Genomic DNA, 15,123 nt, shown 5'->3' with positions numbered 1-15,123 from the left:
CGTTAGTTATAACAGCATGCCTGGGTGTTCCAATTAACCCAGAGCAATACAATTGAATAGAATTGCATAGCAAATGAAACACATGCATAAATGGAATAACAGTTATTATTGTAACAGTATGCCAGTAACATTTATAGCAACAGGCCAGCAACAGTGGAATTTAAACAAGGTATGTTAGTATACAACCATTGAAATATATAAACACTAATACAACACAAGTCTCAACATTAGGTTTGAGAACAACACACCTGTAGTATACAAATAATAATTAGTGATGCAGATAAGGGGTGGGGGGAGAGATAAACATTCCATTAACAACTGTAAAGGCTATATTTTTCACAACAGTACTGCTCAATACTCTACAGGTCTGCCCTTACTTTACATCTACCTGTGCCCTATAGCTTCTGTAGCATATACATACCTGTTAAGTTGTTGACCTGGAATGGTATAGGCCAAGCTATGTGAACTATAGGTACATAACTACAGGGGACTTGTACATGTGTGAGTGTGCTACTGGTATACTTCAACTGGATTTATATCTGTGTCCAAGGTTATTGGCAACAGTGATCACTAGCCATGACAGCGTGACGCTTGAGAGACATGTATCGGGAAGAGTGCATGGTGTATATACCTATCCTGCTGTCATTTGTAGGCATGGGGTTGGACTATCGGCACACATTCACAGATGCACCAGGCATACACTAGTACATCTGTACATAGTATACCCTCATACAGCTAATATAAAAATTTCTTTACCTGTGAGCCCTGTGGAGAAAATACCTGTTAACACTACATGACTGTTTCTACAAATAATCAGGACTACTTGTCTGTAACTATAAATACATCTTAGTACCAGTCCCTGGATTCAAACCCTGGTCTGTGTGTGCAAAAATGAACAGCATATCTATTTCTTATCACACTGAGCTATTGGGCTACTGCTGTGGGCTGCTTGACTGATTTGTACCTAAAACTCACTTGGTTACAAAGTCTGACCTGGTAATATAAGTGTCACAGAAGACTGAAGTGACAGTTGAACATACATGCATGAGATTCATGCATGACAGAGATAGTAGGTGAACTGTGTATTAATACTTGGAATGCAGGTGTATACATTTAAACCCTAGTGGATGTGAATATGTGTGATCTGTACAGACCATATCAGGGTGCTGGGTTGCATACCCGACCCATATACATTTGCACAAAGTATATTTGCAGTCTCCACCTATTACAGTTTCATACTTGTCTGCATCTTCATACCTACATTCAGGAATGGATATAGCTGAAATGCAAAGGTTAACACAAGACATTCCTGAGGGGAACACACTAAAAATACATCACACATTACTATTCAAGGTTCACATCTTAGTGCAAAACATATATCAAATTGCATTGTATCTTGTTTTACCGCTTCACATCTACACTTTAGCATAATAGTTTTTTATCAGCCAAACTTCACTAACTTCATGGTGTCATAGCCATATTTGCCATGGAACACCTGTACAATTGTATTTCTTCAACAAAAGACCAGAATAAACACAACAGTTGGTGGAAATAACCTTATTGAGGGTGACATGACACAGTGGTTTATTACATTCAAAATTCTGACTTCAGTTATACTGCATATCCTGTAGATGAATGAATGTAATTTATTATCTTCACAGTTTCATTCAGGGTGTACTTTATTACAAGATCCTTAATATTAATACAGTATATACTTATGTCATTCCTACACACTATTATTACAGCATTAGTTTTCTTTCATCAGTAGTAGCTTGTTTGATTCTTTAATCTGTATTGCACAGTATCTGGCATTACTCACTTATATCAATGTGGGTCTAAGAATACATTTATTGCAGTACACTCAGAACACACTATACCTACTGGCAGTAAACAATGTACTCTTTCTTATTTATTGTACTATATATTGCAAGATAGATCTATACTCCCCACACTGTCATCACATCCTTGCTAGGCAGCCCTTGTGGGCCTCTAAGTTGCAAGTCCTGTCCTCTGCAGCTGTAGGGGAAAAACACACCATTATGTGTACCTGTCTATCACATATTCATGCTAGAATTTGGTAAAGCAATGGTTCGTATACTTACAAACGTTTTGGGGCATTACCATCCTGAGCATTTTGGATCTATTGGGCCAAGAGCACCCCCTGTCTCCGCTTTAGGTCATCATAATGATGTTGCACCCACTTACCAGGGGATTCCAGTGGCATTGGTGAGGTTGAAGTTGCATGCCAGACAGTCCTAGGTCTCAGACTTGTATTCAGAGCCCTGGTATTGACCCTGTAGCAGTCTGTCATCATGGTGTTCAACAAGGAGTCCAACATGCCCCAGCGCTGCTCCTGAAACTGCACTCCCTCTCCAGCTCCTGTCATAGTTCCTGCATGAGTCAAACTCCAAAAGGTTCTGGTTGTATTCCTGCCTGTGCAGCTTAAATAAGGCTATTTTCCCACCCTTTGCCGCCATTGGACCATTTCTGAAAATTCTAAGCACAGCTCAGCAGTGTGCAAACCCACCAGCTTAGTTGAGCAGTGCTTAAAGTGGCAAATGCTTAGCAGTGCTTAACCGTGCACAAATAGCTCAGCTCAGCTGAAGACTGCTTAGAGTGGGACTGCTTAGTAATGCTCAAACCAGCTAAGCGTTACTAAGTATTGTTAAGACAGGTCCTGTTTAAGCATTGCTTAGCTTGGCTTAGCAAAATTTAGCTAAGGGCAAACAAGATTTTTACATAGTAACAAAGGTATATATTAATATGAATTACTCCTTATAGATACATTATTATTATTATGTGTTTGTATTTTTGTATTTTACTTTACATGACCTGTTCCTGTCTACTTTAATTACATTACCTTGGTGTGTGACTGAACTGCATTGGATACTTGTGTTTAACTGGAGGTTTTCACCTCACATCTTCACTGACACTGGGATTCTGGACGAGCTGCACTAACCTGGTTGACAAATATCAATAACTACAGCAATAAAAAAAATAGAAATGCTTTCAGATGTAAAAGGTGAATGGTCTGTCATGGTATTCAAACCATGCAAGTACTGCACATGAAGCCGTGACTCTAATCATTCAGCTAACTCAGCTGTGACGATTTTAGCTATATATTTCTATATAGCTTTTTTTGCATTACTGCTGAGCAACGCACTGCACCGCACAAACACGCTCAGCTATGCTTAAACTTGACAAAAAATAAAAAAAATTTCAAACATTATAAATAAACAAAAGGGAAACTCACATATGCACTCTGTGTTGTAAGGCAGTCTGACAGTACAGGAGGTGCATTACTGACACAATAACACACTCCCTGTGTGAAAATAAATTACTGTCCGAGGGCACTTACTGTAATCTTTTAGTGCCTTCTGGCACTTTGGCCATGCAGGGGGTGTGTTACAGATGCTCTAACACACCCCCTGTGTTAAATTAACTATTTAATTCAGTGTCCAAGGACACTTTCTGTAATGGTCTAGTGCCATATGGCACTTTCACAGTGTGCAGGGGGTGTTACACATCTGCGAGCACTGTAACACACCCCCATAGCATTGATTCAGTAACCGTGCACATGGCTATTCCCTCAGCAGTGTACCTTCATTATTATGCAAGGCAAACATAATCAGTTACTGTAGTTAATGTAGTTTAACAATATTTAAACATATTTTTACATCAAAATGATTTAGTCTAAAACTTGCAGACGCTTAGCAGCATATATACTGAGTATGTGAATGTTTGTAGACGTATATAACACTTTTTCTTATTTAGTCTTGCCTAGCATATTGTTAACAGTTTGTAGAAACTCACCATCTCCTTAATGTTTTGCTTGTCTTTCACAGGGAATTTGAGTAACTGATGTTCCTCTAAAGTGAAGTAAATGGCAACCATGGAAACACAGTGCAAACTCTGTAAGTAGTTTATCAAGCAGAAAATGTTGGTTAGTATCTTGATATTGGAATGTGTAGAGGGCAGTTCTTTTTATATGTGTACTGTTTCAAACAAGTTTTAGCTAGATTATGATAGGCTTCATATGTACAATAAGGAAAAATCATTAGATTTTTGCATTGAGAAAACAGGAGACTGATGGGAATGTTCAAATATATGCTTTAAAATTATGGAGCTTCAATGCTGGCTTCTTGAGAGTTGAAAAAAATGGATTATGTTCTACAGTTTATCAGTGCAACAACAGAAGATTATTTTTCCTGGCTGATGAGGTTAACAGTTTACAAGTAGTGGTAAGAATGCCTCTAAAATGTTGAAATGAACCAAAATGCGTACGTTATTCTAAAGACTATGTTGAATGTATTACAGGATTTAAAGTAGCTATAAAAATGAGATGGAATGCGACCACTGGTATTTTGTTTTCTTAGTAATTTCTGAAGTGTATACATCAAACATGTTCACTACCAGCTGCTTTATTACACTTCACAGAATGGTAGTAAGTAACTTGGTTTCAAAAGAGTAAAAATGTATAGGAAGAGAAATAGTGCAATAGCATTTGAGCTTGTTTCTATTCTGCTGTAAGCACTATACTGGAGCTAATATAAAGGCACATCTGGATGCATCTTAACCACTTACTGACATGGCAAGCCACTGAAGAAGATGGAAACCCATGTGACACACTGCATGCACTTAGATTTATTTATTGAGCTACTGTCTACCTACACATATGTATATCCCTCCTGTTTAGCTTTAATTTTACAGTTTGCAATAATAATAATAATTAAGGTTAGTTTTACCATGCTATATTGTGTATGACACTTGGGCTACAACATTTTAACACTTCCAGCATTCGTATGAAATTACATAACAAATTACTGGTTACATATATCAACAGTGATATCAGTACTTGCTATCACAGCATGTTTTAAAGTCATACCACCTTCTTACCGTTTTGAATTTCTATCTCTAGTTTTAAGATGATGTGTGGTAGTTACAGTAATCCCTGGCTGTGTTATTTTAAGAGGTATTGCAGCATTCTGGTGAAAAAAAAAAGTTTAGAGAAACACGCTCTAGTAGCATAATGTCATGTTCAGCATAATCTTGCAAGTTCAGCACAGTTTGTCTGTGTGCTGATTGTTGTCTTATCCTAGCATTTATCTGTTACCAAAAGTCTAGCTGAATTTTCATTAGCTTGCATTTAAGTTAGCCCAAATTTAAATAAATTGTCATTCTATCTGAGTAAATTACCATGTTTTCACAGCTGCCTTTTCCTGATTTTCTGAATGCTTAGCGTTTGGATTTTGAAGTCTCACTTTTTCTTCTAGATGAACTTAACACTCTTGCTGTTTTCTCGTAATAAACCTCCTGAGTTTGTTGATTTTTTTTGCCAGACTTTTTCACATTTTGTGTAGTCTCAGGATGAAGCAAAACTGAAGCTATTGACAGTTTCATCTTTTATCTGTTCCCCGTCAACAGAATGGTAACAACCCAACAGTTGGATAGAAGAATTTCTGTACTAAAGCAAAGCTATGTAACAGTTTTGCTTTAAATTAGCAGCTAACTTACTTATGATGATTTTGAGCAGTCTGGATAACATTTTTCATTTGACTATTGAAATGTGGATATCTCAGAATAGTAAAACAATGTTTGAACTCCCATTCTTGTGTAATTATATGGAACCCTAACTCAAGAAATTGAGAGTCATTGTCCAAGGCAATTACTTGTTGAAGCTAGTTGATACCTTTTCACTTTTAGCTAACCAAAATGTGTTTTTACATTAAGAAGACTGGGACTGCTAATTCTAGTGACGGTAGTAAAGTAGTTTGGTCAGTCTGAGTTGGGAAACACACAGGGAGGCTTAAAGTGACAACTATTGTAGAAGCTGGTTGGTACCTTTTCACTTTTGGCCAAACAAAATGTGTTTTTTTTTTTTACATTAAGAGGACTGGGACTGCTATTCTAGTGGCAGTATTAAAGTTGCCTGGTCAGTCCGAGTTGGGAAGCACACAGGGAGGCTTATAGTGAGATTGTTTCAGCAGCGAGAGGGCTTTTTAAGGACTTAGTTTTTGGTGTTAATCTGCACTTCAGAGTTACTTTTGTTGTGCTTTTACATTAAGAAGGTCAAGGATCATCCACCTTGTGACAGAAATTGTTTGCCTGGTCTCTGTAAGTTGGGAAGCACTCCACGAAGCTGAAAGTGTAGTCATTTATTGGCCAGAGGATATGGAAGTTATATTTGGGCTTTTTTTGTCTGCTATAAATTAAACACTTTTGCATGGAGCTGTTCATCCCGCAGTGACAGTTAGGAAAACCCTGTAGAGTAGCAAACCTATAAAGCTAGTAGTTAGAACTTTAACCTGTAACCAGAAAGGATTTGCATGGAGTTAAGCTTAGGGCAGCTAGTTAGTGCATAATATCAGATCATAGCACTATCTAACATCTAGCCTTAACCCTAGACACTACTCAGGTGACCCCTGTAACACCAAGTCCATAAACCATAAATGCCAAACCCTAACACAAGTCCTGATAACATGGATTTGCAATTCCCTAATGTCTCTGTGGCCAGCATGATAGATATGGACATCCTGGGACAATGTAGCAGTTGTGTCATGTGCTTAGACAATCTTTTAATCCTTAAAGAAGCTAACACAGTATGTACAGTAACTCCAGCCTCAAAACAAGTTATGTGCCAAGTGAATGGAGAGCCACAACAATCATCCCTCTTCATAAGGGTGGAGCATCAACTAACCCAGGAGCTACAGACCCATCAGTCCGAGAAGTCTAATATGCAAAGCTATGGAACAAATTATCATAAAAATGATCAACAAGGACATTGGCAACCTACAGACACTGGACCTATTCCAGTATGGCTTTTTTAAGAGAAGGTCCTGCCTACACAGCCTAGTAGACTTCTTTGAGAGGGTCACAAAGGCTATGGCTAAAGGGAAAATAGTGAATACCACCTACCTTGACCTGACCAAGCCATTCAAAACAATACCCACTCAGGTATTGTTGACAAACTTACAGAACTAGGCATAAATTCCTACATAACTCACTGGATTTCTGGCTGGCTCACAGATAGGACCCAAGAAGTCAGGAATGGTGAGACCACTACAACCAGGAGACCAGTCACCAGTGGAGTATCCCAGGGCTCCCTGTTGGGCCAATCTACAAGGCTAATGTCAAGGCCTCTGGCTTACCAAGTTCTCCAATGACTGTAAATTGGGAGCTATCATAGATTAACTCCATGACATGAACATCATACAAGAGAGTCTAACACAAATGACTAGTGTCAGTGTCAAAGCCATGGATTAAAACTCAGTGTGAAGAAATGCATTATAGTTCCCTTTGGGAAATTATCCACCCAAGCTAATCACTCCATTGATAAAACACCCCAAAGAGTTGACTCAATACTTAGAGATCTGGGAACATACGTAGACAGTAGTCTGGCCTCTAACTAACATGTAGCTAAAATAGTAAGAAAATTATTCTGTGTTGCCCAACTCATAAGCAAGCAAACCAAAGTCTAAAGAGGTCACACAGACAAACCCTTCAATAAAAACTGCAAGAAAAAGCCCAGCCAAGCTAGAGTTTTCACTGCATGATACCTTAAACTTCCTATAACGGAGGCCCATGGGATATAGACACCTGACCCCTTAAGGACTTCAAGTGTTTCAGCTACATGGCTTCTGACTGCCCATGACGTTTTTTACCTTTTTAAGTCTCTGTGGTTCCATCCAGGCCAATAAAGCCAAACCCCACTAGCTGTGGACATACAGTTTACACAAAAATGTAAAACATAGCATCCATGAGACTGAACAACATCCCAGGTTGCATTTTACATGAACTTCAGAACTAACTGGCTCCCCACCTAAGCACCATATTCAATCATAGCCTCACATCAGGCTTTGTGCCCATTGAATGGCGCACAGCAACAGTTATCCCACTCCACAAAGGGGGAGCCACCACTGATCCCAGGAACTATCGCTCTATTAGCATAACGAGCCTGGTCTGTAAGGACATGGAACGTATCATCATGGAACTCGTAAACAAAGACATTGGTAACCTCCAAACTCTAGACCCCACCCAGTTCGGGTTTGTGAAAGGCAGATCATGCCTCCTGAACCTTATCAACTTCTTTGAGGCAGTCAACAAAGCCATAGACAAAGGTAAGGTGGTTCACACAGCCTATCGTGACCTCAACAAGGCTTTTGACAGCATCCCCCATTCTGGAATTATAGCTAAACTCACTAAACTAAATATAAATCCCTATGTCACAAGATGGGTTGCCAGATGGCTCACTGACAAAACCCACACTGTAAAAGTTGCAGACTCCAAATCTGACTTCAAACCAGTGACAAGTGGAGTACCACAGGGTTCAGTCCTGGGACCTCACCTGTTTGGTATCTACTTCCCTGAAGTACAGGTTAACACAGAAGGCCTTTGGCTAACGAAGTTCGAAGATGACTGCAAACTAGGAGCCACAGTCGAGTCCCCAAATGAAGTGGACATCCTACAGAAGGGCCTCACTGAGACAGATGCCTGGTGTCAAAAAGTGCATTGTCATCCCCGTTGGTAAAAACTCTGTATCCATGAACTACCACATAGGCAGCAGTCTACTTAATGTCGAATGTGTGATAGGAGACCTTGGGACCCAGGTGGATAGTAGTCTCTCCTTTGATAATCATATTGTGGACCCTGTGTGGACAGGGGGAGTGAAGTTTTCACATAAGCTGTAAGCCAACTGTTTACCTATGTCCACAGGCTCCGTATATGTGTTAACTTAAAGGGGCACTGGCTAATTTTTTAAATTGCATTTCTGCAGCGGACTGAAGCTGAAACACTGTCACTCACTTAGGTTATCTCCTCCCTTTTGGTGACATCACTCATGGCGTTCTAACAATCCCACCCCGTCATTAAGTTTGTTGAAGAAGGTGTGCAAACTCTCTGTTCCAGTCCTGCTTTTCTTCCCTCTGAAATAAAAGACTCTGTGCTTCCCTACCTACTTAAAGCAAAAACAGGACTTACGGCGAGGAAAAGAAAATGAAAGCAATATCTGTAGCTGCCAGAAGCTATAAAAAGCAAATCATCATCAAGCAAATAAGAAGTCAAATTGAAAGACCAGCACACCATACAATAGGCATGCACACACTGTCTCGATGGAAAATGATGTGTGCGCTGTGCAAGAATGGTTCACAAATTACATTTTCTCCAACACATTCCGGCTTGGCTTATAAATGCCTTCGGGCAGATAGCCTAGTATCTACCTATGAACCTATGCCACAGTCGTCAGGAAATCCTTCTACGTGGCACACCTCATCACGAAAGGGTTCTCTTCCAGGAAAAAAGAGGTCATTGTTCCCCTCTACTTGACACTCATTAGACCCATTATAGAGTACAACGGCCCTTTTGGAATGTACCTCACTAGGCATCTGCAGCAGCTGGAAAGGCCACAGAAGTACCTCACAAAGAGGATTACTGGCCTCAAACAGATGCCCTACACTGACCGTCTCAAAAAACTCCAGCTTTATTACATAACATATCGCCTACTCCAAGGTGATCTCTGCCTAACATATAAAGCTATGTCAAACCCAGAGCTGTTGGACATGCTTCACCTAAAGAAATCCCAATTCCACCGAGCTACACGCTCTAGGGACCTAAACCTTGTCACCACAATAAACAGAACATGCTGGAGGGATAGATTCCTGTCTCAGAGACTTCCCATACGCTGGAACAAGCTACCCATCTATGTCAGGCAAAGTTCCTCATTAGCACTCTTCAAGAAAAATCTTAATGAGTGGATTGGAAATAGGAAATACACCCCGGGGATCACTTCTGTGGCGCTGCTCGACACGGGCACAGGAAAATAACTTTCTTGGGTAGCGTAAGCCAGGGTACCTTGGTGGCTAGGCTTACTTAGTCCCTTGGGCCGATAGCATGTACCTACCTATGAACCTATGAGCCTATGACAGATTCTGAGTGAGCCTTTTTATTAAAGCCTTGAAATGTTTTATTTTTATCCCTTAAATACAAGGTTTTGGCTCAGACATCACTGGTTCTCCCTTCTCATGCATCTGGCCAGTGGCAGTTATTAAAAACTTCCTTACAGAGTAGACTTACTCACACAGGACAAGGGATCCCTAAAGTACTACAAGATTCAAAATCTCCATCTGACATTAAGGATGACTGGTGTTTGATCCAATTTCTGCACCTTTTTCTGAAGACATGCTGCATGTGTTAAAGAGGCTGGAAAACCTGCTACTAGTAAATCACACCTTGCCAAATGGAAATTATTTTCTGGTTGACACTATAAAAGAGAGCAAAAAGCAACCCAGCTGGGATCTCCTGTGGTTCTTCAATGTGAATTCTTCAATGCAGGCCTAGGGAACTCTTCATTCAAGGTATGCCTTTTGGTTATTTCTGCTTATCTGTCTTTGAATACTATTCTTTCATTCTTATTTCAAGTCAAACTGTTTTTAAAAAAGGATTTTACATATTAGATAATCTAGAAAACAGGTGGCACTTTCATGAATTTTAATTTTGTAATGAAGAAATTCTCTCTCGTTTTGATCTAGCAGTCAGTTCTTCTTAACATTTTCTTAGATGAGAGACTGTTTTGTTCATTGCTCTGACTTCAGCTGGACAGGTATCTAAATCACAGTCCCTTATGTCTATGCAGCCTTCCATAAAAACATGATGAGCCTTAGACCAAACTTACTTTATGCCAAAAATTCTTTCTGAGTTTACTTTAAAACAAACTGTTCATCTGTCTGTGTTTCTCCCAAAACAGTGGAGAAAGAATCATTCGTACTTTAGATGTTCAGACAGTTAAGGTTTTACATGGACAGGACTAAAGATTTTAGGAAACCTAACCATCCTTTTCCATCCTTGATGGAAAACAAATAACAGTCAGTATTGTAACAAACTATTTCCAGATGTCTGTCTCTGGCTATTCCATTGTGTTACTTTCACCATGATAAAATTTCTCCTTAGAATGTCAGAGCTCACTCTACTGGAACTGTGGCTACTTTTGAGGTGTTTTGAAAGGGGTAGGGACTGGATCTATTATAGAGGCAGCTACTTGGTCTTCAGTTGCACACCTTTACCAAGCACTACTAGCTAGACTCAGTTACTAGAGCCAGAGTGGGTTTTGCTAAAGCTATTGTACAAGGACTTCTAGACTGTGATCCTTCTCTAGCCATCCTTCCTTCCTAACCAATGTCAAATGTTCCATATAATTATGACTACTGCAAAAGTAATCAAATGAAGAACAGACTACAGTTGTGTAAGTTTTCTTAACAAAAGAGCAGATGTACAACTATATCTCTGTTGCAGTATTAGCACTCTCCCTCCATTCCCATTTTCTGTTCTTTCTTTTCCTCCCAGATTGGGGTAGGGTACTATATTCTACCTTTTCATTTCTGACATGACATTCTCTACTAGATTAAGCTAAATTGTTAGACAGCAGCAGGTTTCATCCTCCCTTTTTGGGCAAGAAAGCTCTGAATTTTGACATACTTGTACATCCCACTTAACATGATGACATAATCTCATATTTATAGAGGATGTATGGTGCACGAAGAAGGTGTCAGAGGCTTTGTGAACTGGCTGGATGGCCGATTCTTGGCAGGATGTGTTCCATATAGTTACTGCAGTAGTTATCTATTCAACCATCTGTTGTTATTTTAAGTTAACTTACACAACTATATTTTGTTTATCACCATGTTAATGTGATGAGACATACCTGGCCAAAACTACCATGTCTTACTCTTCCTTTGTAGTTCATAGGTCCAAGATGTGTCTCATGTATCCTCCTAAGCATTTTGTCTTGCAGCTTATTAGGCACTTTTGCTTTGTTAAATTTGAACAACAGACATTGAACATAGCTCTCTGTCCTCTGGAATGTCATTCTTCTGATTTTTCTATCTTGAAATTACTATGTCTGTCAGTAACTGCATATATTTATCAGACTCTGTGCATTCTACAGATTATTGTAATTTACACAGATATTGTTAGAGAATGACAGCACAGAGGATTGAGGCTGTGGGCTGTTAATGAGCTACTTCCTGTGCTACAGAGTCTAATTATCATTTCTCTTCCTGGTTTACATAGCATTCTCTGGTCAGATTTATGCAAAGACAATCTCATTCTTTATAGATGTAATGGTGTTTTATGTAGATGATTTAGAAAGATGCTTTGTAGTGTTTTATAATTTATCTTTAGACAAACCTATCTAACATAAACTTAGTTTTAGAAGTTATAACAACCATATACAGTAGCATGAAAATCTTTTTCAAACTGAGCATGTTTTGTTTGTGATTCAGACAGTGACCTGAAACCACAAACAATTGTTTGACCTTCTTGCTGTAACACTGTTCCAATAAAAAATTGACTGGCATTTACTTGCAATAAAACTGGCTTTGTTAAATCACAGTAGTGAAAAGTTGGAGTATCTATTACACATTTCTTCACCTATTTGATTATTTCCCTTTATTCCTGTTCCCAGTATCACTATACGTCTTTCTCGAGTAATTTTCTTAACAGTATAGATACTTCTGAATAAACTTGGTTAAATACTGAACCATGTCTCAAATATTAGCACATCATAAGGAGGATTCAATAAACTGCAGAAAGAAAAATCCGACCCAGTATGCAACCTGTGCTAGGTCAAAAACAAACCAAGCAAACCAAGAAGAAACTTTGCAGTGTGGAGGGTGTGCAGTTCACTCCTTGAATTATGTTATGCAACAAGTTCACTAATAAAAATCGAACTGTAAAATACATACTACAAAATAATAAAATAGAAAATATTAGGTAGTCCACGGTTGAGTTAAAAATGGAATAGCCTGTATTGAAACATACAAATAAATGATCCTAGTTGAGTATAATGAAAAGCATCAAAAACATTCATTATGTATATATAATCAGGTTATGTGGAGCAAGGGAGTGGTTATGGAGGGTGGGTCTGTTAAGAGCAATAAAAGCATTAAACTCATTGCTTTAACCAAGTCCCCCTTCCCACTTAATACCATAGAGTAAACTGAGACTGTGCTACCTTAGACAGGAAACTAAAAAATTAGAGACAAATTAAAAATAATATAACAACAGCTTATTAAGGCTAACCTTCTAATCCAAACTTTTATTAAGAAACTAACTCACTAACAAAATTACTAATTATTGATTACATATTTATTGTGTGGAAAGGACATGGTGATAAATTACAAGATTTTATCAGCTATCTGAATCAGTCCACCAGCTTCCTGCATTTCACCTTTTCCTAAGGCCTCACCTCGGCAGTCTTCTTAGATATGCAGATTACTAAAGACTTGTAACAAGTTAAAATGCACACAGATCTTTACAGAAAACCTGCCAGAGTAAAACTTCTGCTACATAATAAGAGTCTCCATCTCACCAGGACAAAATATAACATTGTTAAGTCCCAGGGTTACAGGTTGGCTAGGATCACCATGAAAATGGAACCCTTCCTTAAGAACCTAAATGATCTTAAAAATGATTTTTGGGTGAGGGGATATGAAAGCAATATGTTAAGCATTCTGCAATCTATAATTGAACTAAAAAGTACAAATTCACCAGCACTTAACAGTCCTTATAGGAGGGTGTTAAAGACATCTATGGACAACAAATCTGAAGGCAGTTGTATCTTGACTTTTACTGTTGACTATCATGGCATCATTAATATTATTAAAGAGAACTGGGTCATAATTACTGAAAGCTCATATTTAATGGACATCCTTGGAGAAACTCCTTCCTTTGTGTATAGGAAAGCCAGAAACATCAGGCGTTGGGTTGAAGTTAGGCCCAGACCATTGGATACATGCACCAGTAAGTGTGGCGCCAATAGGTGGTTTACATGATAAGCTGGAATGACTGTGAAGCATTTTATGTGGGGAAAAGTGCTCAGCAGACATAAAAGAAGGATTTCTGTCAATCTTTCTGAAATTGCAGCTAAGTAAATAATAATGCACTGGCTCAGCACCTGCAGCTTCACAAAACACATATTGGCTTTAAATTTCAAATTATTGATCATATGGACCCTTTGGAACTGGAAGGAGACATCACTAATCTTTTAGAAAAACGTGAACTACTGTGGCAGCTGAAACTGAATTCTTTTTGGAAAACTGGCTTAATTATTATTGTTCCATAAAAAGCATACTAGAACTCAGAAAACTGCCCCACTGTTTAAAAGACTATTAAAAGTCTGATATGGGACTGATTAATAATGAATATCAAACATTGTAAATATTTTACAATGAAAATAACTGACATTGGTGTTATTTTCTGATACTCTTGAATGCACTTTTACTCATTCAGACTAAGTGCTTTCTTAGTTAGATGCCACACTTTGAGATCTCCAGAGCCTTAATGCTTTATTTTTAACATTTTTCACTGCAGGGTCCACCTTAGCAATTATAGCTATGGTTTTCAGCCTACTTAAGTGTTCACTTGTAGATTTATATACATGTTCATTAATATTATGATATGCTTTTTACACACAAACCTGATGAAATATTTATTTGGTATAAAAGCGATCTTTCTTTCTTTATTTATTTTATTTTTATTTTACATTTGATTACCGGGTAAGTGTCCGACTGGGCTAGAAGGCCATTTTCAAGCATAGACCTGGGTTGAAAAGCTTCATGCAAAAGTAACAATTTACAGTAAATATAAAAATATGCAAAGCAAATTGCAGTAATATGATAAATATGAATAAGAAGTAGTATAAAAAATAAGGAAACTAGGAGTACAAGGTATAAGCTGGTGAATAACAAGGCATCTGTCAAACATTTGCTGAGTACAATGTAGGTATTATCAGTGGTGTATCGGCAGAGGCCGATGCAAGCTACTCAGGGACAAATATTGGTTGAGAACTATATACACGGTGAAATATATAAACCAATAGTCTGCAGGGTTGGTCAGAATATAGTCAGGAAGAGATATCAACAGTGGCAGGAAGGCAAAATGCAGAATACTTAGTTGGGGTTGGAACAAGGACAGAGCCAATGGGTGAAGTATTCTTTTAAGAGTTTTTTTGAATTTGGAGGAGTTGTTAAGGTTGAGGATGTGCTGAGGTAATAAGTTCCAGGACATGGCAATTCTGTTAGAGTACAGTGAGTCACCAAAGCTATTTGCAGATTTGGTAACTTTTAGTAAGAG

General features: G+C 38.5%; 1 protein-coding gene across 2 annotated transcripts in view; it reads left to right on the top strand.

Moving 5' to 3' along the window:
- The window catches only part of WDR97 (WD repeat domain 97), a 2,414,280-nt gene that overhangs the window by 84,661 nt on the left and 2,314,496 nt on the right, over nucleotides 1–15,123 (top strand). For both annotated transcript variants that reach the window (XM_044067752.1, XM_044067751.1), the window contains exon 2: nucleotides 3,846–3,914. In XM_044067752.1, coding sequence (XP_043923687.1) covers nucleotides 3,884–3,914 — 31 coding nt within the window. In that variant the 5' untranslated portion in view covers nucleotides 3,846–3,883. The remainder of the gene's footprint in view (nucleotides 1–3,845; nucleotides 3,915–15,123) is intronic.

This window comes from Protopterus annectens, chromosome 3.part1 (genome assembly GCF_019279795.1).
Source record: "Protopterus annectens isolate FY-2018-M chromosome 3.part1, PAN1.0, whole genome shotgun sequence".
Taxonomy (NCBI): Eukaryota; Metazoa; Chordata; order Ceratodontiformes; family Protopteridae; genus Protopterus; species Protopterus annectens.
The sequence above is the reverse complement of the archived record's forward strand: the minus strand, read 5'-3'. Positions and strand labels throughout refer to the sequence as shown.